Here is a 27,532-nt window from a genome sequence, read left to right as displayed (position 1 = left end):
ACACTCCACCGAAACCGCCCTACTCAAACTCACCAACGACCTGCTAACCACCAAAGCGAATGGCCACTACTCAGTCCTCCTACTCCTCGACCTCTCCACGGCCTTCGACACAGTTGACCACCCCCTCCTCCTTAAAAAACTACACTCCCTCGGCATCAGAGACTCCGCTCTCTCCTGGCTCTCCTCCTATCTATCCCAACGCTCCTTCAGCATTACCTATAACGCTGCCACCTCCCCCTCTCTCCCCCTTTCTGTTGGGGTCCCCCAAGGCTCTGTTCTCAGGTCCCTTCTCTTCTCCATCTACACCTCCTCCCTTGGCCAACTGATACACTCCCACGGCTTCAACTACCACCTCTACGCCGATGACACACAAATCTACCTCTCTACCCCTCGCCTCACCCCTTTAGTCTCCACCCGAATCACCTGCCTACTGAACGACATATCAGACTGGATGTCACTCCACTTCCTCAAATTAAACCTTTCCAAAACTGAGCTCCTAGTTTTCCCCCCAGCCCGTGCCCCCCCAACCTCTCCATCACGACCAACAACGCCTCCATCAGTCCCACCCCACAAGCCAAAGTTCTAGGTGTCACTCTAGACTTCAATCTATCCTTCCAGCCCCAGGTCCAATCACTGACAAACTCATGCAGGCTCCACCTCCGCAACATCTCCAAAATACGTTCGTTCCTAACCCCAGACACTACTAAACAACTTGTTCACTCCCTTATTATCTCACTACTCGACTACTGCAATTCCCTCCTCACCGGCCTACCTCACCACAGACTATCCCCGCTTCAGTCTATCCTGAACTCAGCAGCCAGACTCATCCACCTTACCAACCGCTCCGTATCCTCCACCCCCCTCTGTCATTCCCTCCATTGGCTCCCGATTGCCCAACACAAAAAATTCAAACTACTAACATTGATGTACAAAGCTATTCATAATACTGCCCCAAACTACCTCACCAACCTGATATCCATCTACCACCCAACACGTACTCTTCGCTCTTCACAAGACCTCCTACTCTCCAGTTCCCTGGTCTCCTCCTCCCATGCCCGACTCCAGGACTTCTCCAGGTCTTCCCCCAACCTCTGGAACTCACTAACCCAATCCATCAGACTGTCATCTACCCTCCTCACCTTTAGGCGCACCCTGAAAACCCACCTCTTCAGGGCAGCCTATTCCGCCCTCACCTAACAGCTGATCTCCTCCTACCACTCCATCCCCCACAGCCATTTCCTCCTGTACCACTACCCCCTCCCTCCTAGATTGTAAGCTCCAAGGAGCAGGGCCCTCAAACCCCTCGTGTATTGTATTGTTACTGTATTGTCTCATGTACTGTCCCCCACTATAATGTACAGCTCTGAGCAAACTTTTTGGCGCTAAATAAATACTGTATAATAATACACAATATTTTGCTAAGAAACATTTTCACTATCTCCATTTTCCATTTATTTTCTGACCATTTTTAGCATTTTTTTTATTTCACACTTATTACTGAACACCATTTTGGTGTATAGAGGTGAGAGGAGTTGATAAAAAAAATAATCATTACAATCCAAGTATAAACTTCCAGTATAATTCTATGTATGGAGGAGATATCCAAAACAAGAACAAGTTTGTGAAAGGTACATGAAATATGCCATGGGGATGATTTACTAAAACTGGAGAGTTCAAAAATCTGGTGCAGCTCTGCATAGAAACCAATCAGCTTCCAGGTTTTTTGTCAAAGCTTAATTGAAGAAGATGAAGTTAGAAGCTGATTGGCTACCATGCACAGCTGCATCATATGTTGCACTCTCTGTTTTTAGAAAATCATCCTCCATATGTCACATGGTACAAAGCTTGTAAAAATCCAGAGACGGATGGTCAGAGCTCCATCGGATCCAAGGATAGAGTCTGGTGTGTCCTCATTCGTCCACAGAAGAGATTTGGGATGAAGGATGGAGAGCGTCCCCCACTGTCCTCACCGCACAGTCACTGTGTATTTAGTGTCTTCTACTTGCGTAGGAGGAATCTTCATGACATGAATAGGAATTTCCCAGCATGCTGGTCTCATTGGTGGTGGCAGTTTTGTGTGAAAATCCAAAAATCATAACAATACAATATAAAATGGTGGAATTGGAAGGACAGATCACCGCTCAGATCATTTCAGAAGATCTGTAGATCTCAGAGAATAGAACACCTTGCATCTGAATGTGAAGAAAAGGAAAATGATGAATAGTCAGTTTCAAGAACAGGTTAATCTGATATATTTCCATTCTGGACATTCTCCTGATATCAGGATCCGTGTATTACCTGAAGCGGAATTGACATATTCCCAAGGACTATTTATTAAACGTCTTTTGCATGCAAATACTGTCCAGCCTCCTCCATCCCTTCATAGAAAAATAAAATGAGAGTGTTAGAGCAGGAAACGTTCCTGTGATGATGGAAATGGGGGAGCTGGTACTGTACTCTGTGGGAAATGATGGTCATTTTTATACACGCTAATGGGAAGTATTTTCTGTCTTCCTGGAAATGTGTGCGATGTGTAATGTATAAATCTGCAGCCGTACAATGTACGTCAGTGGTCTCCTATGCTGGGAGGAGATCTGATGTAGATTGTACGTAGATGGTGGAATGTGTGATCCCATTTCTTCATAACTGACCCCAGTATGCAAATACACCAAACCATCCCCACTGTCCTCACACTTTAGGGGTTTGAGAAGTGTCCCTCATTTATAGGGCCTCCACCACCTTGTGAATCACCTACCTAATACTTAAGGCCCATCACCAAGTTTGGAGCCCCCACACTCATGGCCATCCAACCATTGGGAAACCACGGGAAATCCTAATGATCTCTCTCATTATCTGTATAACTACAGAGATCTCCAATGGGTTCTACAGCAATTTCATAGAATTTTTGTCACTCCGTTCTTTTTTCATTACAGTGCAGCCCAGGTGTCAGAAGACCTCCCAATAAAGTCCCCCCTTCTGTCATCTCATCACCATCCAATGTTGTCTACATTTTCCTATTCACATTCCAAGGCTTAGTATGTGTGATACCCCAAATAGATCAATTCTTACTGTGCTCTATTCACCATGAAGCTCGCATTCTGGAGGACCTCAGAAAAATGTTCCACTTCTGAGACTGACATTTTCTCATCGTCATCCAATGTTGCCCACAGTATGGTCAGAGTTCGGTTTGTGGTGATAACTGAGCAAAGATCATCACAGCACGATAATGTCAGTTGACAGTCACATAAACTAGAGGGAGAAACAGGAGAAGAGAGGTGAAATGTTCTTCCAGTAACTGACAGAAGTAGACACATTCCAATGAATAATCAGTGGGCAGGGTCTTAGAGAATGAAATGTTGGGACATTTGGATGGATGATTTCATGGAATATTGGTTGGACCTCACCTGTGAAATGGAGGTGAATTGTCACCCACCTGAAAAGTCTTAGTCTGGATTTACACTGGTGCTGGTGCAGCGTACGTGGTGATGTACACATTGGAGGGGTGAATGGCTCCATATAGATTCCCCTTCACACTAAACTGCGGCACATAGATGGGAACTGGCCACACAGGAAATAATGGGATTTCTACTTGACATGTGACTCCATGAAAACAAACAAGTGTGACTAGGACCTTAAGGCTGATATCACATGTATAAAGGAGACTCATCCAACCAACACTGAACTCCTTACCGTAGCCCCTTGCCCTCCTAAGGTCCCCCCCCCCCCCCCCCACTTCCTGATCAGGCCATTTTTTTTTCGTTACCGCACTACATTACTTTAACTGACAATTGTGCGGTCATGCAACGCTGCACCCAAATTAAGTTTACATCCTTTGTTTCCCATGATTAGAGCTTTCTTTTGGTGGTATTTGAGCATTTTTTTTATTTTTTGTGCTATCAAAAAAACAAAACACAATTTTGAGATAAAAACAATATTTTTGACTTTTTGCTATTAAACATGTCCAGTAAAAAATCAAATTCCATCATAAATTTAGGCCAAAATGTATTCTGCTCCATGTCTTCACTAAAAAAAATCCCAATACGTGTAAATTAATTGGTTTACATGAAAGTTATAATGTTTACAAATGGCGGTAAAGATTTTTTAAATTTTGTTCAATTTTTACTAGTGATGGCGGAGATAATCGACTTATAGCTGGACTGCAGCAGATATTCTAACACTGGGGGGAACTGACTTGGTGTCACTGACATCCCCAGTGACACCAATACAGTGATCAAAACTAATAAAAAGCACTAACACTATACTAATGGCACTGGGCAGGAAGGGGTTAACATAAGGGGTGATCAAAGGGTTAACTGTGTGCTGTTTTACTTTGGCCTGTGTGTCTGTGCTTCACTGTAATCACACTGCTTTGCATGGCCGTGCACAGCCATCCCAAGTAGTGTGCAGGAGCTGACAAAGAGGAGAACTGTATTGTTTACATACAGTTATCCTCCCCTCCGGAGATCCTCGGCAATCACCAGGCGCTGGTGAGTAATCACCAGCCGGGACCGGGTGATACAGCTGCGGCCGCAAATGGCGGCGTGGGTAGGACACCCCATATATACTGTATATACATGATTTTGCGCACCCGTGCCGCCTTGTAGCAGTATATCTGCTATAGGGAGGACGGGAAGCGGTTAAACACTGATTGGGTAAGCCCACTGTTATCATTCTCTTAACTGAATGAAACCCTCCTGTCCTTTACAGCGATGGAAAGTGCCATCTTACCCTCTGATTAGATCTGCAGTTGCTATGCACGTGCATATATGATCATCTATGGGAGCAGCTGTTTGAGGGCTCGAAAGTTTGGTTTAGAGGTAACAACCACAATGGTCAAGTATGACAGTTTTCTCTAGCAATTAATCGAACATATATGGGTTCTATTCAGAGTAGGTTTGGAGAGCATTACTAAAGTTATGGTGGTGAATCCAAGCTCCATCAAAGTCACAAAAAAAAAGTATTGAACATTAACTAAGGCTAGGCCACTGGTCTCCAAACCTTTGCTTGCCTTTCTCCGGCCCTTGGGGCACTATTCCTTCCACTGACATCATCAACGGGGAGTAATTTCTGTCACTGATACCAACAATGGGGCAATATCCCTCCACTAATACCTATGATGGGGCACTATCATCACTTAATAAAAATAAATCATGTGTTGCTATGAAAATACCTGTAGGATTTTTTTTATTTACTTGAAATAAATCAAATTGGAATGTTTCAACTGTATGACAGCCAAGCTAAATGTGAAAGAATAAAAAAAAAAACGCCACAGCCAAATATGCTGTGCCGATGTATGTAGCCATTGGCCTGTCCATGAAATCAAAATCCTATGTACATTGGTAAATCATCCCCAAAGTCTGCTTTTTAAAGGATTTTTGTTTTTGCTAACCTCAACTTCTGCAGTGTACATCTCGGGTGTTTAAGTCCTTCGCACAAAAGTTTTATTCCAGAGTCTTGAAGATTATTATTTGATAAATGCAGTGTGGTGAGAAATCGATTAGTGATAAGAATGGAACGGAGATCGGCACAGCATGAGGACGTCACGCCACACTGATCCAAACTGCAGTGACAAATACAGACAGATGATATTAAATTTCAAGATGAAGAGAAGGACTTATTTCCATTTACAGAGAAGAAAAATAACAATGCTTTGTATCTACTGAATGGTTAATGCAATCAAATGGCTACTGCTGAGACTCCCCTGTGGACAATGCGACTTAAGTATAAAGGGTCTTAACAACTGGAGATGGTAGTTCTGGCCACCATGTGTACATATTGCCAATAGAAAGACTTTATGGTAATGTTACCTGGGAAAAATATACAACTAAACCTCTACAAATGGGGAAGAGACTGCTGGGTAATATCATGTTCTACATAACAGACCTGTAAATTAATGTGGCGGTTGGGTCACTTGGACTTTGTCGAGCCAGAACACATAATAAACATGGACAGTCACTTTTCATAAACAAATTATATTTTTTTATATCACCCAAAAAATCCAAAAATTTTAAATAGGCATTAGAAGTAGATGAGGGGAGTCCGGGGAGATCCTATTCTGAAGACATGCGGTACATTAATAGACAGTATTAGTAGGCGAGGAGAGTCCGGGGAGATCCTATTCTGAAGACACGCGGTACATTAATAGACGGTAATAGTAGGTGAGGAGAGTCCGGGGAGATCCTATTCTGAAGACATGCGGTACATTAATAGACAGTATTAGTAGGCGAGGAGAGTCCGGTGAGATCCTATTCTGAAGACATGCGGTACATTAATAGACAGTATTAGTAGGCGAGGAGAGTCCGGGGAGATCCTATTCTGAAGATACGCGGTACATTAATAGACGGTAATAGTAGGTGAGGAGAGTCCGGGGAGATCCTATTCTGAACACACGCGGTACATTAATAGTAATAGTAGGTGAGGAGAGTCCGGTGAGATTCTATTCTGAAGACACGCGGTACATTAATAGACGGTAATAGTAGGCGAGGAGAGTCCGGTGAGATCCTATTCTGAAGACACGCGGTACATTAATAGACGGTAATAGTAGGCGAGGGGAGTCCGGGGAGATCCTATTCTGAAGACATGCGGTACATTAATAGACAGTATTAGTAGGCGAGGAGAGTCCGGGGAGATCCTATTCTGAAGACACGCGGTACATTAATAGACGGTAATAGTAGGCGAGGGGAGTCCGGGGAGATCCTATTCTGAACACACGCGGTACATTAATAGTAATAGTAGGTGAGGAGAGTCCGGTGAGATCCTATTCTGAACACACGCGGTACATTAATAGACAGTAATAGTAGGCGAGGAGAGTCCGGTGAGATCCTATTCTGAAGACACGCGGTACATTAATAGACAGTAATAGTAGGCGAGGAGAGTCCGGTGAGATCCTATTCTGAACACACGCGGTACATTAATAGACAGTAATAGTAGGCGAGGAGAGTCCGGGGAGATCCTATTCTGAAGACACGCGGTACATTAATAGACGGTAATAGTAGGTGAGGAGAGTCCGGGGAGATCTTATTCTGAAGACGCGCGGTACATTAATAGACGGTAATAGTAGGTGAGGAGAGTCCGGGGAGATCCTATTCTGAAGACGCGCGGTACATTTATAGACGGTAATAGTAGGCGAGGAGAGTCCGGGGAGATCCTATTCTGAAGACACGCGGTACATTAATAGTAATAGTAGGTGAGGAGAGTCCGGTGAGATCCTATTCTGAAGACACGCGGTACATTAATAGACGGTAATAGTAGGCGAGGAGAGTCCGGGGAGATCCTATTCTGAAGACACGCGGTACATTAATAGACGGTAATAGTAGGCGAGGAGAGTCCGGGGAGATCCTATTCTGAAGACACGCGGTACATTAATATTAATAGTAGGCGAGGAGAGTCCAGTGAGATCCTATTCTGAAGACACGCGGTACATTAATAGACAGTAATAGTAGGTGAGGAGAGTCCGGGGAGATCCTAATCTGAAGACATGTGGTACATTAATAGTAATAGTAGGCGAGGAGAGTCCGGTGAGATCCTATTCTGAACACACGCGGTACATTAATAGACAGTAATAGTAGGCGAGGAGAGTCCGGTGAGATCCTATTCTGAAGACACGCGGTACATTAATAGACAGTAATAGCAGGTGAGGAGAGTCCGGGGAGATCCTTTTCTGAAGACACGCGGTACATTAATAGACGGTAATAGTAGGCGAGGAGAGTCCGGGGAGATCCTATTCTGAAGACACGCGGTACATTAATAGACGGTAATAGTAGGCGAGGAGAGTCCGGTGAGATCCTATTCTGAAGACACGCGGTACATTAATAGACAGTAATAGTAGGCGAGGAGAGTCCGGTGAGATCCTATTCTGAACACACGCGGTACATTAATAGACAGTAATAGTAGGCGAGGAGAGTCCGGGGAGATCCTATTCTGAAGACACGCGGTACATTAATAGACAGTAATAGTAGGCGAGGAGAGTCCGGGGAGATCCTATTCTGAAGACACGCGGTACATTAATAGTAATAGTAGGTGAGGAGAGTCCGGTGAGATCCTATTCTGAAGACACGCGGTACATTAATAGACGGTAATAGTAGGCGAGGAGAGTCCGGGGAGATCCTATTCTGAAGACACGCGGTACATTAATAGACAGTAATAGTAGGCGAGGAGAGTCCGGGGAGATCCTATTCTGAAGACACGCGGTACATTAATATTAATAGTAGGCGAGGAGAGTCCGGTGAGATCCTATTCTGAAGACACGCGGTACATTAATAGACAGTAATAGTAGGTGAGGAGAGTCCGGGGAGATCCTAATCTGAAGACATGTGGTACATTAATAGTAATAGTAGGCGAGGAGAGTCCGGTGAGATCCTATTCTGAACACACGCGGTACATTAATAGACAGTAATAGTAGGCGAGGAGAGTCCGGTGAGATCCTATTCTGAAGACACGCGGTACATTAATAGACAGTAATAGCAGGTGAGGAGAGTCCGGGGAGATCCTTTTCTGAAGACACGCGGTACATTAATAGACGGTAATAGTAGGCGAGGAGAGTCCGGGGAGATCCTATTCTGAAGACACGCGGTACATTAATAGACGGTAATAGTAGGCGAGGAGAGTCCGGTGAGATCCTATTCTGAACACACGCGGTACATTAATAGACAGTAATAGTAGGCGAGGAGAGTCCGGGGAGATCCTATTCTGAAGACACGCGGTACATTAATAGACAGTAATAGTAGGCGAGGAGAGTCCGGGGAGATCCTATTCTGAAGACACGCGGTACATTAATAGTAATAGTAGGTGAGGAGAGTCCGGTGAGATCCTATTCTGAAGACACGCGGTACATTAATAGACGGTAATAGTAGGCGAGGAGAGTCCGGGGAGATCCTATTCTGAAGACACGCGGTACATTAATAGACAGTAATAGTAGGCGAGGAGAGTCCGGGGAGATCCTATTCTGAAGACACGCGGTACATTAATATTAATAGTAGGCGAGGAGAGTCCGGTGAGATCCTATTCTGAAGACACGCGGTACATTAATAGACAGTAATAGTAGGTGAGGAGAGTCCGGGGAGATCCTAATCTGAAGACATGCGGTACATTAATAGTAATAGTAGGCGAGGAGAGTCCGGTGAGATCCTATTCTGAACACACGCGGTACATTAATAGACAGTAATAGTAGGCGAGGAGAGTCCGGTGAGATCCTATTCTGAAGACACGCGGTACATTAATAGACAGTAATAGCAGGTGAGGAGAGTTCGGGGAGATCCTATTCTGAAGACACGCGGTACATTAATAGACCGTAAGAGTAGGCGAGGAGAGTCCGGGGAGATCCTTTTCTGAAGACACGCGGTACATTAATAGACGGTAATAGTAGGCGAGGAGAGTCCGGGGAGATCCTATTCTGAAGACACGCGGTACATTAATAGACGGTAATAGTAGGCGAGGAGAGTCCGTGGAGATCCTATTGTGAAGACACGCGGTACATTAATAGACAGTAATAGTAGGCGAGGAGAGTCCGGGGAGATCCTATTCTGAAGACACACGGTACATTAATAGACAGTAATAGTAGGTGAGGAGAGTCCGGTGGCCAATGACCACTACTCTGTACTCTTACTACTTGACCTCTCTGTGGCTTTTGATACTGTTGGCCATCCCCTCCTCCTCAAAAAACTCCACTCTCTTGGCCTCCAAGACTCTGCTCTTGCCTGGTTCTCCTCCTACCTATCGCAGCGCTCCTTCAGTGTTACCTATAACACTGCCTCCTCCTCTACACCCCCTCTTTCTGTAGGGGTCCCTCAAGGTTCTGTCCTTGGACCCCTTCTCTTCTCCATCTACACCTCCTCTCTTGGTCACTTGATAAACTCCCACGGCTTCAACTACCATCTCTATGCTGATGACACACAAATCTCTCTTTCTACACCTCACCCCTTCAGTCTCCTCTCGCATTACTAACCTACTAAGCGACATATCGGCATGGATGTCACTCCACTTCCTCAAACTCAATCTTTCCAAAACTGAGCTCTTAGTATTCCCCCCAGCCCGTGCCCCCTCCCCTGATGTCTCCATCAAGATCAATAACACAACCATCAGTCCCTCCCCTCATGCCAGGGTACTAGGTGTAACCCTAGACTCCCATCTGTCCTTTCACCCCCAAATCCAATCACTGTCCAAATCTTGTAGACTTCACCTCCGCAACATCTCCAAGATACAAGATGGGGTGGGGGTTGTGGATTGTTTGGTGTTATGTGATTGCATCCCATTGTTCTATTGTGTGTCTTGCTTGGGAGCAAACTATTATGGGATGTATGTGTTTGTGTATTGGCTTGGTGGGGGGTGCCTGCTGATGTGTTTCTTGTTGCTAGACTTGGTTTGACCCACCCTGTGACCTTATGCAGGGAGGAGAGATTTGTTCCCTTGAATGTGTATATCTTGTGTCTGTAGTAAAATAAAGCAGTCTATTTCCTGGTTTCCTTCAAGTCTGGTTGTCTAGTCTTGTATGGCCAGCGGTGGGGTCCGTGGTGGGTGTTTGGACAGGGAAGCGGGAGTCTAACGGAAATACCCTAGTGCAGTCGGGGTCCAGTTCCGTTACAATGGTGGTAAGCGGTGGGATTGTGCTTCCAAGCTGTGAACACGTCCAAACCACCACCGGGATTCAAGATAAGGAAAGAAGACGTCAGTCACACCAGTGGAGATATAGACCTGGCATCAGAGTTCCGAGGGCTGCTGCGGATCGCTCTTGCAGCATACCCTAGGACTGTGTCTGTGGACGAGTACCTGGAGTTCAGGCAGTGGATTCAGGTGTTGCTGTGGAGTGGATCCCTCTAGGTTGCTGGTATATACAAGGGCAAGTGCTATCCAACCCCAGGGGAATGGGCCAGGGACCATCGGATGTTACGGATGCCATTCCTGCGAGAGAGACCCAAGGAGCAATGGGTGACTGAGTTGGACAGGCTGGTCCAGCAGGAGATAGAGCTGGACAACAGATATCGGGCTCTGCAATGGTATGCAGAGCAGAAATATTTAGGGGTGACAACAGAATGCTCTCCAGAGGGATATGACTTTGGTGGCCCTGGATTGCTGTGTTTTTTGTGTTTAGTGATGAAGAAGAACCTACCCTTGAGGACCTGTGAGAAAACAGAGAGGCTATGTTCGGTCTCACAGGGGTCTCAGAGCTTGAACCAGATATGGAATACCTGCTGATGAAAGAACAGCATCTGGAAAGGGCATACAGGCAACTGCTAAAACATGTTCAGCAGTATGCCCAAGAATCAGCAGTGGAAACTCCAGCAGAAGAGCTGGCATCAGGGCATGGTGTTGTTGACCTCTGCCCACAACAATCAGCACCGCAGGAGCTACAGGAAGAGGATGCAATCGGCACCTCACAATGGCAGCTTGAGCTGATGTCTGTGGATGGGACTTCGATCTCCACTGACACAACCCCAGAAAAGGGTCTGGCATTGGGACAAGAAAATGTCAGCCTTACTTTGCAAACACTGGGGGATGTCCATCAGGTCAAAGTGGATGAGATTACAGTCACCACCTGGATACCCCAGGGATGCTGGGCAGTCGGCCCAGATCCCCAACAGCATGATGGAGTCGGCCCAGCCACCCTGTCTTCTCTCCAGCAGCTGAGAGGACTTCAGGGAGAAGGACCAGTCCGTACTTCTCCCCAGTGGTGGGTATGTTCTACGGGAGAGGCAGAGGTTGGCTGGGTGAGTAATGCTTTGTGTGGGACAATTTGTTTGGGGTACTGTGTGGGTGCTGGCATTGGGGGACTGAAAGTACAGACTAACTTTGGAGTCCACCCATCTGGGGTTTACTCCTGCGTTAGTCTCCTGCCGAAAGGGGAGATATGTGACGGGAGTGACTTTGGGTGGGGGGCCCATGGAACACAGCTCACGTTGGAGGGGTGGGGAGACCCCTGTCTCAGCTCCCCATATCCTTCTTATGTGTAAGTTACCCTGTGCCTTTTAGGGGTGCAGGGTGAATGTCCTGATATTGTGTAGACATGTCTAGGAGATAGGTGGGGGTTGTGGATTGTTTGGTGTTATGTGATTGCATCCCATTGTTCTATTGTGTGTCTTGCTTGGGAGCAAACTATTATGGGATGTATGTGTTTGTGTATTGGCTTGGTGGGGGGTGTCTGCTGATGTGTTTCTTGTTGCTAGATTTGGTTTGCCCCACCCTGTGTCCTTATGCAGGGAGGGGAGAATTGTTCCCTTGAATGTGTATATCTTGTGTCTGTGTTAAAATAAAGCAGTCTATTTCCTGGTTTCCTTCAAGTCTGGTTGTCTAGTCTTGTATGGCCAGCGGTGGGGTCCGTGGACGGTGTTTGGACAGGTAAGTGGGAGTCTAACGGAAATACCGTAGTGCGATCGGGGTCCGGTTCCCTTACAACGCGGTACATTAATAGACAGTAATAGTAGGCAAGGAGAGTCTGGTGAGATCCAATTCTGAAGACACATGGTACATTGATAGACAGTAATAGGTGCAGAGACATCCTCGCTCAATGGGGTAACACCCACGAGAAAGAGAATATAAGGAGGACGATCCTCACCAGAGGGGTGCTCCACTCATTTTAAGGATAAATAGTTTGTAATGAGAAAATCAAACAGAAAGGATCAAAATAGAATAAGATGAACCTGATGGCACAACTCTACATAGTATAATATGTGGTTGTGGAAGGACTCCAGAGGGGGTTATGTCCATAGGATATGACCTTCATACCTGTACAGAACACCCGCCAGAGCAGAGAGGGGGAGATAAGCACTCACTGCCCAGAGCCAGGACAGAGGAAGCCTGGGGACTTTTTATGGCAGACAAAAGAGAATGTGAGTTAGGGATGTTCAACCTTTATTTTAGTGATGAGGGATGGGTAAATTTTCAATATTTAACAGCTACTCTCCTGCAGAAGTGAGTCAATGACAGATACAATTTCTGGGGTATGAGTTGTATTGGTTATGGTATGGCCTCCCATGGATGAGATTAAAAAAGGGGGGGGGGGGATTTCTGTAGAGAATCACAGATTTCTCTTACTCTATTTTCCGAATTTTACTCTCTGGGTTAATCAGCCAGGAAAGATTAGCAGACTCCATTTTATCTTCTGAAGCGGACTCATCTTCATCTTCTGCAGAGGAGGACTCATCTGCATCTTCTGCTCTGTCCTCTTTTGAACAATCTTTACTGGAAATATTACAAGTCTGAAAACTAAAACACAGTAATGAGATAATAACCACCAAGAATGTATTACCACTGACAACAAGAACAAAAATGTAACAACCAACAGTTTCCATTGGTGGCTATGAGCAGTCTTTGAAGTCACACTCCAGACAAAACTTAAAGGAAGCCCCTGATGTATGTACAGGGTCTCCAGTCTACTCACAATGGGGTTTACATTCATCAACAGTTTCTGGAAGATCCTGGAACACCAAATATTAAATGCAGTCCCAACATTCTTATCTCTACCCACTTTTGCAGACTAATGGCCCTTTCCAATGATGAGAAGATGATATCACATCCCTAGTATTATTTCCATCCCCAGATCTCTGAACACTAAGCTTTCCCTCCATTGGCAGGACACACCCATTCCTTCTTGCCAGTGAATGACTGGCAGATGGTGGGTGAATGGGTGTTGGTGATGGGGTGCTGCTGGTGGGGGGGTGCCCAATTCTTGTATTGCCTGGACAACACAAGAAATGAATACACCACTGGTCCCACTTCTTTATTTGCCAGAATCTAAGTGTACAATTATGTATTTTAGCTATGTCATTACATTGTGGTACCTTTCTTGTTTACTCATTGTTTTATCTCTGTATTGTTAAACTTTAATAAATAGATTGGAAAAGAAAAATGTCCAAAAAAAAGCATGAGATCCCCCAAAAGATCTATACCTGACCTTAATTTGAGTATGTGTCCTGGTTGGCAAGAACATTGGGGCTGTCCCTCTCCTGAACCATACCAGGCTTTGTTTGGCAAAGCACCTTGTCCCCATGTTGATGGGGACACCTCTTCCCCAGAAACCTTGGCCTTTGATTTTGGGGCTCTGCCTATGGGGGGGCTTAACAATATCTAGAAGCCTCTAGTGATAAGGGGCCCCCAGACACTATCCCCGAAATGTGAATGAGTGTGGGGTATTAATTAAAATCCCCCCAAAAAGTGTCTCATTGTAAATCCATCATCAAACACATTGCCCATCACCCAATGACTTGCCAAAAAAAAGATGAATCAGCACACACAACTGATTGCTGATGATGGCATGTTTTTAAAAGGTTAAAAAAAATCTGAAGAATATATTTAAAAAAAATATATATTTTGAAAAATATATTTTTTAAATATATTTTTCAGATTTTTTTAAACGTATAAAAAAGTCATTTTAACATATATGTTTACCTATATTTGTAAATGCATTCCAAAAATGTAGATTTGTATTTTTAAAGATATACAGTATATTTGAAATGTATTTTTAAAAATATTTTTCAGATATTTTGCAATAAAAACACATTTCAACATGCAGTGTGTATATATTTTTAAATATATTGAATATGGCCAAAATTGGAGCATTTCAAATATATGGCAATATATTTGGGAAGAATATTTGTTAAATATATTTAAAATATATTTTCTTCCATATAGGAACATAAAAATGCAAAGACCATCTTTTCATTTTCCAGATCCTGTGCTTCAAGAAAATGCTTTAGGGGGGTTTTAGTAAATTTTGATCAGATTTTAGAAGTTGTGTGATAAATGGTACAATTGGTCAGCAGCAGGGGCGGACTGACAACTCATGGGGCCCCCGGGCAATAGGGGATCATGGGGCCCCTCAGTCCTTGCCCAAACTCAAAAAAGCCTATGAAAAAGGTTCCAAGGGCATCTCATGGGGTCCCCTACTGACCCCGGGCCCTCGGGCAGTGCCCGAGTTTCCAAATGGTCAGTCCGCCCCTGGTCAGCAGTGAAAGAGTTAGTATATTGATGTGATTTTTTACCAGACATTGTGTATAAAGTGAAATGTTGGGAACCACCATTTAGGGTTGAGGAAAGCATGAGTCCCCAGGAGATCATATCTGATAATTACCGTTTTGCTGTATGCAGGTTCCTGCCCATTCTCTGAATCAGCTGTATATCCTCACACTCACTTACCTGACCTTCTGACACCTGTGTATGAATGGAGAGAGATCCTTCTGGCACTCTGGACCCATAGTAAGGCTAAAAAAATATAAAGACTGAAAACTTTCATTCTTCAATGTCTTCAAGCAATAGCTCAGCTGCTTGGAATAATTATTATTTTTATTTAGCAAGCGACCAGTTTGTAGATCGTACAGCTTCAATCTTGAAAGACGAGACATGACACTCCTAATGAGGTCCTCATCCTGAGTCTCATACAGATAGAAGATGCCAAGCATATGGAAACTCTGGCCAATGTTCTTCATAGCAGAACTTTTAACTGCAGATAGGACTTGGGGTGAAATGTTGATGCCTGTGATCTCTGAGAATGTCCTAACCAACTTTTCATTAAAGAAACCAAACAGGAATTGTATAGCTAATGCTAAATGGAAGTAATCTGATTCAGGGTCATCCTGCAGGAGCCCTTTACAAATCTTTGAGAGTAAACTACGTTTCATAAATCCAGCACCGTCATCCAGCACATAATGCAGGGCAGCAAGGAACTCCTGTACACTCAGGTGGATGAAGCTGTAGCAGGCCTGGGTGCGGACATCCCAGTGAAAGATGTTCTTATTCAGAAATACAGACTCCACCTCATCCAGAGAAAGTCCATGTCTGTCTAGATCTTTCTTCTCAAATAGGATTTGTAGTTTCAAAGCTCCCTCGTTGGCTAGAGCACACAGCTTCTTCAGACAGGTTTGCTTCCTGTGTACAGACTGGTCCTTCTTGCTGTGATGGGTTATTAGAACCTCCAGATAGAGAAGGTAAATTGAAGTCATCGTATTACACCGGATTAAACCCAAATCTTTTTTTATTTCTTGTTTCATTACAGTGCAGACAATCCAGCATGTGATGGGGATGGCACACATGGTGTACAGATTTACATTGTCTTTTATTATACTGAGAACCTTGGTTGCATCTTCTTTATTTCCAAAGAATTTATGGACATATTCTTCTCGATTGTCCCCTGTGAATCCATGGATTTTAACATTACGAGAATCCTCAATGAATGTGTTAAGTTTCTCCATGGCCAGTGACCTCGTGGTGATGATCAGAGAAGATTGTGGGAGAACCTGTTTCCTGAGCAATCTTTGGAGAATTATTTCTTTGTGGGTTTCCTTAGAAATGTCAAGACAGACCTCAGATTCCTCCTCCAGAGTCCACCTGAGTTCATCAAACCCATCAACTAGAAAGAGAAGTTTTCTATGACTTTCAGGATCCTTCAAAATAGACACCAGGTCACCTGAACTTTGCAGTCTGCAGGCTCTGGATAAAAGTCCCACAAGACTTATGTCTCCAGGGATGGTGTAGATTTCTCTACAGCTCAGATAAAAAACAAAGTCAAATTTGTCTTCGTAGAGATTCCCAGAGGCCCAGTCCAGCATGATCTTCATGGAGGTCATTGTTTTTCCAATCCCAGCAGGTCCTTGTAAAACCACAATTTTAGGGGTAAAACCATCTTCATCAGGGTCAAAGAGAGCCTGGATTGTGATTGGGGAGTATTGATCAGAAGGTCTTTTCTCCATGCTCTGTAGATGTCTTCTGCCTGAACTCCTTATTTCTTGTTCTTTTTCTTCTTTATTCTGGTGTCCTTGTTTCATGAATAACTTTGTGAATCTTTTCTGTAGATTAACAGCCTCCCCAATACGGGAGTTATATTCTTTAATCCTCTGGAACCTCTCTTTCGAAGCATCTTTGTATTCCTTTCCAAATTCTTTACAAGAGAAATAAAAATATTTTATACCTCATAAACACATGAAATAATATTTATAAGATATAGGGGTTGATTTACTAAAGGCAAATAGAGTGTGCACTTTGCAAGTGCAGTTTCTCCAAAGCTTAGTAAATTGAGGGGAAGGTGTGGTACAGCAGCAGTAAAGACACAGTGTCTGGCTGCAGATACCTCAAAACTTGTATTGTAGTAAATGCTTGACTACAAACAACCCCAGCAGGAGAGTGCTGCTCTGGGTTACGCTCAGAGTTCTGTGTAATTCAGAGATGCAGCGGGGAAAGATGAGATCTGGCTAGTCTGATCCCAATGGGGGGGCCTTTCCATAGCAGTATGGCATATCCCTAGCCTGTCACTGCTCATCCAGAACCTTTCCCTGACACTAATCACTTTCCCTAACAGACAGGTGCTCTTTCCCTATTGTAGCCACTTTGAAAATGTGCACCTAAACCTGATGACAGGGACTTATAAAGACTCTGCTGACCCAAGATGGCCGCCAGGGGTCTCCTCGAGGTGGCACAGTCAGCCAGGATGCTACCTCCAGGGACCACTCTGAACCAGCAGGGGTCCAGTTGACCAGGTATCAGTCAGGCATGGGACATCTTGGCAACCATAATCTCTGGCTTGCTGGGACTTTGGATTGCAGGTCCCAGGGGTTGTTCCTTTGCCCCAGGAGCCACTAGTTGAATGACAGCCTGGAGGAGTTTTTGTATTCAGACCACCCACAGTTATTGGATAAAAGTCCATATTGGCCACACTGCCAGCATTTCCAGTCCTCTTCAGGGTTCCTGTGTAATGGATTCTCACCCTTATGAGGTTGGGGAGAGTCCTATTTCAAGGAGGCCACATGCTGAGCAAACTGTCTCAGTGCAGTTTGCAGGGCTGACAGTGGTGAAGGTTGCAAGGCCTTCTCCTTCAGATACACAGGTTCATACTTTTTGGTCAGTTACTCTTGCTTCTGCCGATTCTTGCTCTCATGCAATCACATTCACAATTGCATAATGGAAGGGAAGCTCTTCGAAGTGGGCCATCTTTCATGCTAGCTATCAATTGGTCCCTCAGCATGTGGCCTGATTCGAGGATCTCAGCACAGCTGCACACATCTCTCTTTTCCAGGTGCCTCCAAAGCTCCTGTACGTTTAATGCGTTATGAGTGAGGCTGCTGTTGTTTCCTGACAAAGAATCTTTGCCTCAGCTCTGGAACCGGTACCTTTTCTCCAAACAGGCCCTCTAGATGCAATACAGTCTGCTCTAAAGTAGTCTATGGTAGTGCCATCACCACTCAGCGGGTGCCATCTTCTAGGGCATTAATTGCCAGCTCTACTACCAGCCAGGCGAGACGTGGCACTATACATTCTCTCCTCTCATACAGCCAAGGGGATGTTTGAGCCATTACATTTAGGTACCAGAGCTATGGCCAATCCTAGCAAAGCCATGGAGGAGCCCAATCCATCTTCCATACCTGCTGCAAGGGACATATCCTGCCAACTGTGGCCAAGCATGGGTAGGTGCAGTGTGGTTCAGTGACAGTAAAGACACAGAGTCTGATTGCAGATAACTCAAAACTTGTACTACACAGAATGCTCAACTACAAACAACCCCAGTGGGAGAGAGCCCCTCCGGGTAACACTTGTAGTTATGTTCAATGCACAGATGAAGCTGGTAAAGATGCACCAACAGCATCTGTCTTCAGAGGGGAAAATGCAGCCTGGTCAGATTGGTCTCAATGGAAGGCTTTTGGTAGCAGGATGGAGTACCCCTAGCCTGTTCCTACTTGTCTGGAACCTTTCCCTTCCGCTAATCCCTAATAGACAGGTGCTCTTTCCCTACTCTAGCCACTTCGCAAATGCGCAAAAGTGAAGCTTCACCTCATTTGCAAATTTGCCTTTAGTAGCTCAACCCCAAAGTTGGAAATATTGTATTCTAATCATAAACTCTAATTATGTAACCCTAAAAGAAAATATCCCATTAACTACAGAACGATTGTGGAAGCATTCTGTATGTTCACATCATCCAGACTACAACAGAACAAACTGTTCCAACTGTTCCAGAAGAAATTTCATATCAGCCGTCGATGTCCTACTGACCTGATAATCTGCTGCTGTGTGCCATCTTCTTCAGTTTTGCTGAAAAATAAAAAGAATTGAATTATTGTGGAAGAAGTAGGGCGTCACAATGGCTTAGTGGTTAGCACGTCTGCCTTGCAGTAAATGGGTCATGGGTTCGATTCCTGACCATGGCGCCTCCTGCATGGAGTTTGCATGTTCTCCCTGTGCCTGTGTGTTTTCCTCTGTTTACTCCAGTTTCCTCCCACACTCCAAAGACATGCTGGTAGGTGAATTGGCTCCTGTCTAAATTGGACCTAGTATTTATATGTATGAATGTGAGTTAGGGACCTTAGATTGTACGCCCCTTGAGGGTTAGGGACTGATGTGAATGTACAATATATATGTAAAAGTGCTGCATAAATGGGCGGCGCTATATAAGTACCTGAAATAAATAAGTAGGCTGTGTGCAGGAAAATATCTTCAACTTAAAATCTGATCTTTGGTATCTCTTTAGTCTTGACAAATCTCTGAAATTTCTAAATTCATCTCTAAGAATGTTATTAGTGTAGCATATACTCCCGGGCATCATAAAATCACCAACCCTCTGCAGATTACAGTCTTTTGTGCCAATGTAGGTGGGGCCTATGGATAGTTGCCCACTCAGGAGGGAGAACATACCACAGCTCACACAGTAGTTCTCAATGGCTGCAAGAATGCAGCTAGAGAGGAGAAATGATTGCTTTTACAGCCTTTATGGGTGTAAAAAAAAAAAAAAAATCGTCATCACCCCCCACAAGTAGTACAGTGTCACCATGGTGACACTGTACTGCTAGGGTGACAGTATGTAAAAAAAAAAATAATAATAATATATTAATATAAAAAAAGAAAAAAAAAAGTTTAAAAATGATAATTTTTGGTTATAAACTAATTTGTTTTTGTTTTGTTTTTTTACTAAAAAGATAATGGAATAAATTTTGGCCAAGATTTATGATGAAATACTATTTATTTGCGAAATTTTCATTTCTATAGCAAAAAAATAAAAATCCCAGTGGTAAATAAATACCACCAAAATAAAGCTTTATCTGTCTCAAAAAAATTCATATGGGTACAGTGTTGCATGACCGCGCAATTGTCAAAGTGTGATAGCGCTGAAAGCTGAAAATTGGCCTGGGCAGGAAGGGGGTAAAAGTGTCCGGACTGGAAGTGGTTAAAGACACAATTTGGAACTCAGGTAGAACACAAATACAGAGTTTGAAGCACTCAGGAGATCAGTATAGTTTTATCACAGCCCACAGCAGTATAATTGATAAAGATGTTACCAAAGGATGGTCTCTGCTGGACGGGTGGTGAAAGCATAAATCATGCTTCACTGGCCCACTGTAACAGGAGTCCCAGAAGGTCCTATGGTCCTATGCCCTACCAACCAGGGATATTCCTCTGATCTAGGGATCTTGAGGAGGACCAGAAGTTCTGCAAATTTAGGCATGTAGACAAGATCTGTGGTTGGCATGAATTCAAAAGCTCCTACAGGCCGCCATTAAACTAGTGGCTCCTAGGGCAGAGTGGCAACCCCCGAGACAAGGAACCCAAGGTCGGAAAACTGGAGTCTATGGTTGTGCCAAGTCCAGTAGTGTCTGTTCCCATCAATGACCAAGAGGTCCCATGCTTAAAATGGTAGTAAACCCTCTACATTAGTTTTTAAAAATGTAAAATGAATATCTCCTAAGCGTGCACCGTCTAGGAAATATTCCAACTAGCAGCAGCCAATGATGTCACCAGCGCATGCGCTCTGAAGACACAGCATACCTGTTCCTTTAGAGCTCTGTTACATGCCCAGCGCTGCCACGTGCATACGCTGTAGTGACATCATCGTGGCTCGGCTAGTCAGATGACCGGAGCCCATGAACCCAGAAGGAAGACCGGGTGAAAATGGAAGTCCTGTGAGCAGTGACAGCATGCCACTGGAGGGCGTCATTTTAAGGTAAGCACATTATGATATCACCTTGCAGGGGGAAACTTTTTTTTTTTTAAAGGTTTACTACCACTTTACTTGACACAAGCTCAGTTGTCACTGTCATGGAATATGACTTCTACACTTCTATGGTTCAGGATGCGAGAACAACCGGACCCCTTGTGGATTATCATCCACATGGTATTGGGGCTTGGAAACGGTTCAACTGCACCTTCCTGGGCAAGCTACAGACTCTCAAACAAAGCCACTGAGTTAGATGGCATGAACATGTGGGGGCTGTGGTGTGGGCCTAAAAAACACAGTCTATTGGGCTACTGGTCACACACCCTTCTTTCTGATGCTTGGGTGCTATGGCTGGATGCTGGTGGACTTCCTACTGGGGACCACAGAAAACTGCCCTTGACACCTAGCAGAAACACTCAGAATGAATGCAGAAAGCTAAGCAGGTAGTGCTAGATAGACACAAGGAACTGGCTCCTTACTCTGTCCTGGAGGATCCGCCATTGCAACTAGGGGGATAGGTGTTGGTGAAAAATACAAAACATTACAGGGGCAGTAAGTTGGAGCCCAAATAGGAATGTATCCCTTATTGGGTTGAGAGACAGCCATTTCTGCCAACTTCAGTATACTATGTGATCTCAGGGGGACCCAACCCCTTCAAGAGGCGTCTTCACTTCAATCTATTGAGACCCTGTGTGTTAAGTAGCGACTGCTCCCCCCAGGCCAGTTTGAGACCGAGAGGTACTTGATCCTGTGGATATTCCACCTATGCAGGAGGCCCCTGCTGAATGGTTCTTGCCTCCTCTCTTGCTCGAGCTGGTGATTACTGTGGGCTGGGAGACAGAAAACTGGTACAGTAACTCTGGATGATCCAACAACCCCTACAAGCTAAACAGACTGTTCTGACTTGCTTGAAGAAACAGTTCTGGGCCCGGGTGAAGGAGGTATGGTGGGTTCAAGTGACCCTCATCTGCCCGTGGTCCCAGAAGTCATCATCATAACAAGATGATCACCTGCTATGTGACTTCCCAGAAGATACTGTTGTTCACCACCCCCTGAGGTCCAAAAGCGGGCAGCTTCCTGCAAAGTATTCTGATTATGTTGTTTTAACTTGTGTCTTTTCATGTTGTGCTCTAACCATGTCTTTTGTAGTTTTCATGTTGCTCTTATTTGTTGGTTATGTGTTAGAGAAGACACTGGTAGCTTGTGATGAGGCAGAACACTGTTTTACTTGTGTGGCTTAAGTTGCAAACATACAGAACACATTTCAGCAGACATCTTGGTTTTGAAGAGAGGAAGAGAGGAATAGGAAGAGAGAGAACCAACAAGTTTTACACATATGCACAACTGGTAACCTTATTGTACAGTGCCATCTACTGGTCAAGTGATATTAACACACAATACTATATAGTACATGCTGTTGTATCTCCAACATTATTGTGTTGTGATGCCAAGGGTAGCATCTGTCAAAGATGGAGGAAGTGTAGGCAGGTGTAGTCTACCTTCTCCAATGGCGCTCAACTGCAGTGGCATGGCACTAGGAGGGGGAGAGGAAGTCAAAAGGAAAAATGCTCCTCTATGGTTTCTTGGATCAATGGGGAACCTATCAGATTGGATGCTTCTGCCCCTTGTGACTCTGGTGGCCATCTTGGGTCAGACAGAGTCTATTTAAGACTCTGGCTCCTGGGTTTGGTACACATTTTGCAAGTGGGCAGCATAGGGACAGGTCACCCGTCTATCACGGAAAATTAATAGTGGTAGGGAAAGTTTCCAGAGTAGGGACACGCGATTCGCTCTGGAGTCCTCCCATTTTGGTGCAGACCAGCCAGGCTGCATTCTGCCCTCTGAGACTGATGCTGTCGGCATGTTGGAGACCTGCTCTGTTGTACATTGCCGTTAAAACCTGCGAGTGTTCCCAACTGGGTGCCATCCTGCCAGGCTCTTTGTAAAGTTGAACTTTGACAGTAATACAAGTTCTGTTTGTGCAATTGGACTTCGTGTATTTACTGCCACTGCACCTCTCAACACATGGGACGAGGGGCGGACTGACCATTTGGAAACTCAGGCACTGCCCGAGGGCCCAGGGTCAGTAGGGGGCCCCATGAGATGCCGCTGGTACCTTTTTCATAGACTTTTTTGAGCAAGGACACAAGGGCCCCATGATCCCCTATTGCCCGGGGGCCCCATGAGTTGTCAGTCCACCCCTGCATGGGACACAAGGTTTAGAACACCAAGCAACAAGAGGAGTGTTACTCTGCTTCTTTTTTTCCTTTTAGCTTGTTCCTGATCTCTGTAATCTCTGTAATGTTTTCCCCAATCCATAAATACGGTATTGCTCTTCCTCACACAGATATTGACCAGGAATTTTTAGGAAATGGACATTATAGACGTGAACTCACCATTTTGTGCTCTCCTCTCCTGGAGGTCATTTGCGGGTCCCATCAGACCAATCAGTGTAAAGATTTTAATCGTGACATCCAGAGCCTCTTCTTCTCCAAATGTGTCTATCAGGATGTCCTTGGTGGTGATCCAGTCTGCATTTTCTAGTCTTCCTCGGGGAAGGGGAAGGGGAAGTTTATCTCCATAGGAGAAATCAGACAATTTGTTCCTAAATCTCTTGAAGTCACATCCTATCAGATCCTCCAGAGAATATATGATAAGATCCCCAGGGGTTTGTGGGTCCTTTCCCAGGACACCAGGAGCCAACCCTGTAGAGAAGACAATTGGCAACCATAAACATTAGGATGATGAAGATGATGAGATAAAAGTGACTGGCTGGAAATGTGATAAAACAAAGGCAGTAAAGTGAAGAGAAGATTAACTATAGGTACTGTGAAAATGTGAGACTACAGAAAAAATGTGGATGACGGATCTGAAACTTTGCTGAAAATGAATATAATAGCTTGGATATTGATTAATACTGTGTCCACTGGATGACTGTTCACTACACCGGTCCGCTGTCAGTGTTATGTGATTGCTGTAACCAACCACAGTAGATCACATGACAATTGTAAACAATGGATGGCTTCCTTTCATGCCATCCATTGTATACAGTTGTGTTGTTAGCTGTGATTGGTCACAGAGATCACATGGTACAGACAGGGCCAATCATAGCCCATCTGTACCATGTGATTATCTTTGGCTGGCCAATCACAGCTAATCACAACAAAAGAGTCTAAATGAGTCAGTTTCATTCAGTAAAAATGGTTGCTTATATCAATGAAATTCATTAGTAAAAGCAATCATAATGTGTAAAAAAAAAAAATGCTGATCATTTCTCCGGAGAAATACAGTTATTATGGTAACACTGTATTGCTCTGGTCACAGTTTGTTGAAAACAAGTCTTAAAAAAAGAAAAGAAATGTAATTAAAGAAAAAATTTAAAAAAATATTCAAATTTTTTTTTTTAACATACTGTCACCAGTCAGTGTCCCTAATCACCAGCACACTAGTTATATGATAACGCTGTACTGAACTGGTGACAATACGTAAAAAAAATTGCGAAATTTACTTCATTTTCAAAAAATTGTGACAAAAAATAACAACTTCAAAACACTTGCCACGCCTCTTACTAAATACCTTGGACTGTCTATTTTCGAAAAATGGGTAATTTGGGGCATATTTGTAGTGCCCTGACATTTGGGGGGATTTGAAGTGCCCTGACATTTGGGGGGATTTGTACTGTCCTGACATTTGGGGGGATTTGTACTGTCCTGGCATTTAGGGTGATATTTGTACTGCTCTGACATTTAGGGGGATTTGTACTATCCTGACATTTGGGGGGATTTGTACTGTCCTGACATTTTGGGGGATTTGTACTGTCCTGACATTTTGGGGGATTTGTACTGTTCTGACATTTTGGGGGATTTGTACTGTTCTGACATTTGGGGGGGATTTGTACTGTTCTGAAATTTGGGGGGATTTGTACTGTCCTGACATTTGGGGGATTTGTACTGTTCTTATATTTGGAGGGGATTTGTACTGTCCTGACATTTGGGGGGGATTTGTTCGGTTCTGACATTAGGGGGGATTTGTATTGTCCTGACATTTGGGGGATATCTGTACTGTCCTGTCATTTGGGGGGATTTGTACTGCCCTGACATTTTGGGGGATTTGTACTGTTCTGACATTTGGGGGGATTTGTATTGTCCTGACATTTGGGGGGATTCGTATTATCCTGACATTTGGGGGATTTGTATTGTCCTGACATTTGGGGGGATTTGTACTGCCCTGACATTTGGGGGGATTTGTACCCTCCTGACAATTGGGGGGACTTGTATTGTCCTGACATTTGGGGGGGATTTGTACTGTCCTGACATTTGGGGGTGTTTGTACTGTTCTGACATTTGGGGGATTTGTACTGTCCTGACATTTGGGGGGGGGATTTGTACTCTCCTGACATTTGGGGGGATTTGTACTGTCCTGACATTTGGGGGACTTGTATTGTTCTGACATTTGGGGGGGGGTGATTTGTACTGTCCCGACATTTGGGGGGATTTGTACTGTCCTGACATCTGGGGAGTATTTGTACTGTTCTTACATTTGGCGGATTTGTACTGTCCTAACAGTTGGGGGGTATTTGTACTATGCTGACATTTGGGGGAGATTTGTACTGTCCTGACATTTGGGGGGATTTGTACTGTTCTGATATTTGGGGGGATTTGTACTGTTCTGACATTTGGGGGGATTTGTACTGCCCCAACATTTGGGGGGAGATTTGTACTGCCCTGACATTTGGGGGAGGATTTGTACTGTCCTGAAATTTGGGGGTATTTGTACTGTCCTGACATTTGGGGGATTTGTATTGTTCTTATATTTGGAGGGGATTTGTACTGTACTGACATTTGGGGGGATTTGTATTGTCTTGACATTTGGGGGATATTTGTACTGTCCTGTCATTTGGGGGGATTTGTACTGCCCTGACATTTTGGGGGATTTGTACTGCCCTGACAATTGGGGGGACTTGTATTGTCCTGACATTTGAGGGGGGATTTGTACTCTCCTGACATTTGGAGGGTATTTGTACTGCCCTGACATTTTGGGGGGATTTGTATTGTCCTGACATTTGGGGGGGATTTGTACTGTCCTGACATTTGGAGGGTATTTGTACTGCCCTGACATTTTTGGGGTATTTGTACTGTTCTGACATTTGGGTGGATTTGTACTGCCCTGACATTTGGGGGATTTGTATTGTCCTGACATTTGGGGGGGGGGGGGGATTTGTACTCTCCTGACATTTGGGGGGATTTGTACTGTCCTGACATTTGGGGGACTTGTATTGTTCTGACATTTGGGGGGATTTGTACTGTCCTGACATCTGGGGAGTATTTGTACTGTTCTGACATTTGGGGGATTTGTACTGTGCTAACAGTTGGGGGGGTATTTGTACTGTTCTGACATTTGGGGGGATTTGTACTGTCCTGACATTTGGGGGAGATTTGTACTGTCCTGACATTTGGGAGGATTTGTACTATCCTGACATTTGGGGGGATTTGTACTGTCCTGACATTTGGAGGTATATGTATTGTCCTGACATTTGGGGGGATTTGTACTGTCCTGACATTTGGGGGTATATGTATTGTCCTGGTGTTTTCAGGTATCAAGTAATGAGATTGGTCATCAGTATATCAGGACTGATCGATTTCCAGATATACTATATATCCCATAGTTTGTGAACTCTATAACTTTCACAGAGATTAAATAATATACACTGATTTGAGTTATTTTCACCATAGAAATGTAGCAGAATACATGTTGGCCTACATTTATGAAGAAAGGTTATTTATTTGCAAAATTTTATAACAGAAGAAACGAAGATAAACACTTTTTTTAAATTTTCCGTCTTTTTTAGTTTATTTAGCAAAAAGTAACAAAAAACTCAGTGGCAATTAAATACCACCAAAAGAAAGCTCTATTCTTGTGGAAAAAAATAATAAAAGTTTGTTATGGATACAGTGTTGCATGACCACACAATTGCTAAAAATTGGCCTAGGTAGGAAGGCGGTGAAAGTGCCCATTATTGAAGTGGCTATAGGAAATGTCTAGACTACAGAGATTGAAGACGTCTTGTCATCTAATTCCAACCTCTGGAGATGTGAGATGAAGGAAAACATCGAAAAGGAATGATAGGCAGTCATACCTTGTGAGGAGGAGGAGGAGGATAAGGAGGAAGAGGCCGCCATGACATCAGAAGATGATCTGGGATCATCACCTAAAAGAGGCAAAATAAAAATCAACTCATTTGTAGTGCGATGAATATACAGACTTCGGGTCTATGTGGAATTAGAGTGCTGTGAGCAGTGAGCGGAGTTCCCATTGCCTACCAGCTCAAAGAATATAGAACTCCGCTTTGTTTAGAGCAGTTAGAAGAATGATTGGTGGGGTCTCACCTTGTTAGATCTGCCCAAACATCCTCCAATCAGATTGTTAGTACTTCCTGACAATGAAGAGACCTGAAAATATTTCTAGAAAGGTGAAGAATCCAATCACAGGAGATTCTAGAAGATAAAACCTGGAAACATGGCCCTGGGAGCATCCATCATCTTCTCATGGCCTGAAGACCAGAAGTGAGCAAAGTTGTTTTTCTGTCCTTCTTGATTCCAGCAGGAGAGGGAGGAGGAGGAAGGGGAAGGG

At 44.2% G+C, this 27,532-nt stretch overlaps 2 protein-coding genes across 5 annotated transcripts in view; one reads left to right on the top strand and one right to left on the bottom strand.

Annotated features, from left to right (window-relative positions):
* LOC149460819 (uncharacterized) overlaps positions 1-27,532 on the top strand; it is a 107,219-nt gene that overhangs the window by 48,536 nt on the left and 31,151 nt on the right. The gene's annotated exons all lie outside the window — the stretch shown is intronic.
* On the bottom strand, positions 1,429-27,532 carry LOC149460821 (NACHT, LRR and PYD domains-containing protein 3-like). Of its 4 annotated transcripts, none has more exons than XM_089679267.1 (10): positions 27,289-27,530; positions 27,039-27,110; positions 23,299-23,607; positions 18,967-19,005; positions 15,127-16,864; positions 13,027-13,197; positions 5,390-5,560; positions 3,084-3,249; positions 2,299-2,378; positions 1,429-2,192 (listed from the first exon to the last, which is right to left on the bottom strand). In XM_089679267.1, the coding sequence occupies exons 2-9, from the start codon at positions 27,079-27,081 to the stop codon at positions 2,328-2,330; spliced, it is 2,688 nt and encodes an 895-aa protein (XP_089535393.1). In that variant the 5' UTR covers positions 27,082-27,110; positions 27,289-27,530; the 3' UTR covers positions 1,429-2,192; positions 2,299-2,327. The 4 variants fall into 4 exon arrangements, with proteins under 4 accessions (XP_089535393.1, XP_089535391.1, XP_089535394.1 ...); XM_089679265.1 differs by having other exon boundaries at positions 3,070-3,249; positions 27,289-27,527; XM_089679268.1 differs by lacking the exon at positions 5,390-5,560 and having other exon boundaries at positions 3,070-3,249; positions 27,289-27,532.

The sequence above is a fragment of the Staurois parvus genome, unplaced genomic scaffold (genome assembly GCF_062004578.1).
Source record: "Staurois parvus isolate SC_StPar_1 unplaced genomic scaffold, SC_StPar_1.0 ptg000221l, whole genome shotgun sequence".
Taxonomy (NCBI): Eukaryota; Metazoa; Chordata; class Amphibia; order Anura; family Ranidae; genus Staurois; species Staurois parvus.
Note: the sequence above shows the minus strand (reverse complement) of the source record. Positions and strands in the feature narration are given on the sequence as shown.

Excerpts from the sequence above, each read along its gene's own strand:
- LOC149460821 (XM_089679265.1), bottom strand. The coding sequence starts at position 27,081 with ATGGCGGCCTCTTCCTCCTTATCCTCCTCCTCCTCCTCACAAG. Across the intron at positions 23,608-27,038 it reads CTCCTCCTCCTCCTCACAAG|GGTTGGCTCCTGGTGTCCTG; the intron begins GTATGACTGCCT and ends TCTTCTCTACAG. Across the intron at positions 16,865-18,966 it reads ACACAGCAGCAGATTATCAG|AATTTGGAAAGGAATACAAA; the intron begins GTCAGTAGGACA and ends TCTCTTGTAAAG.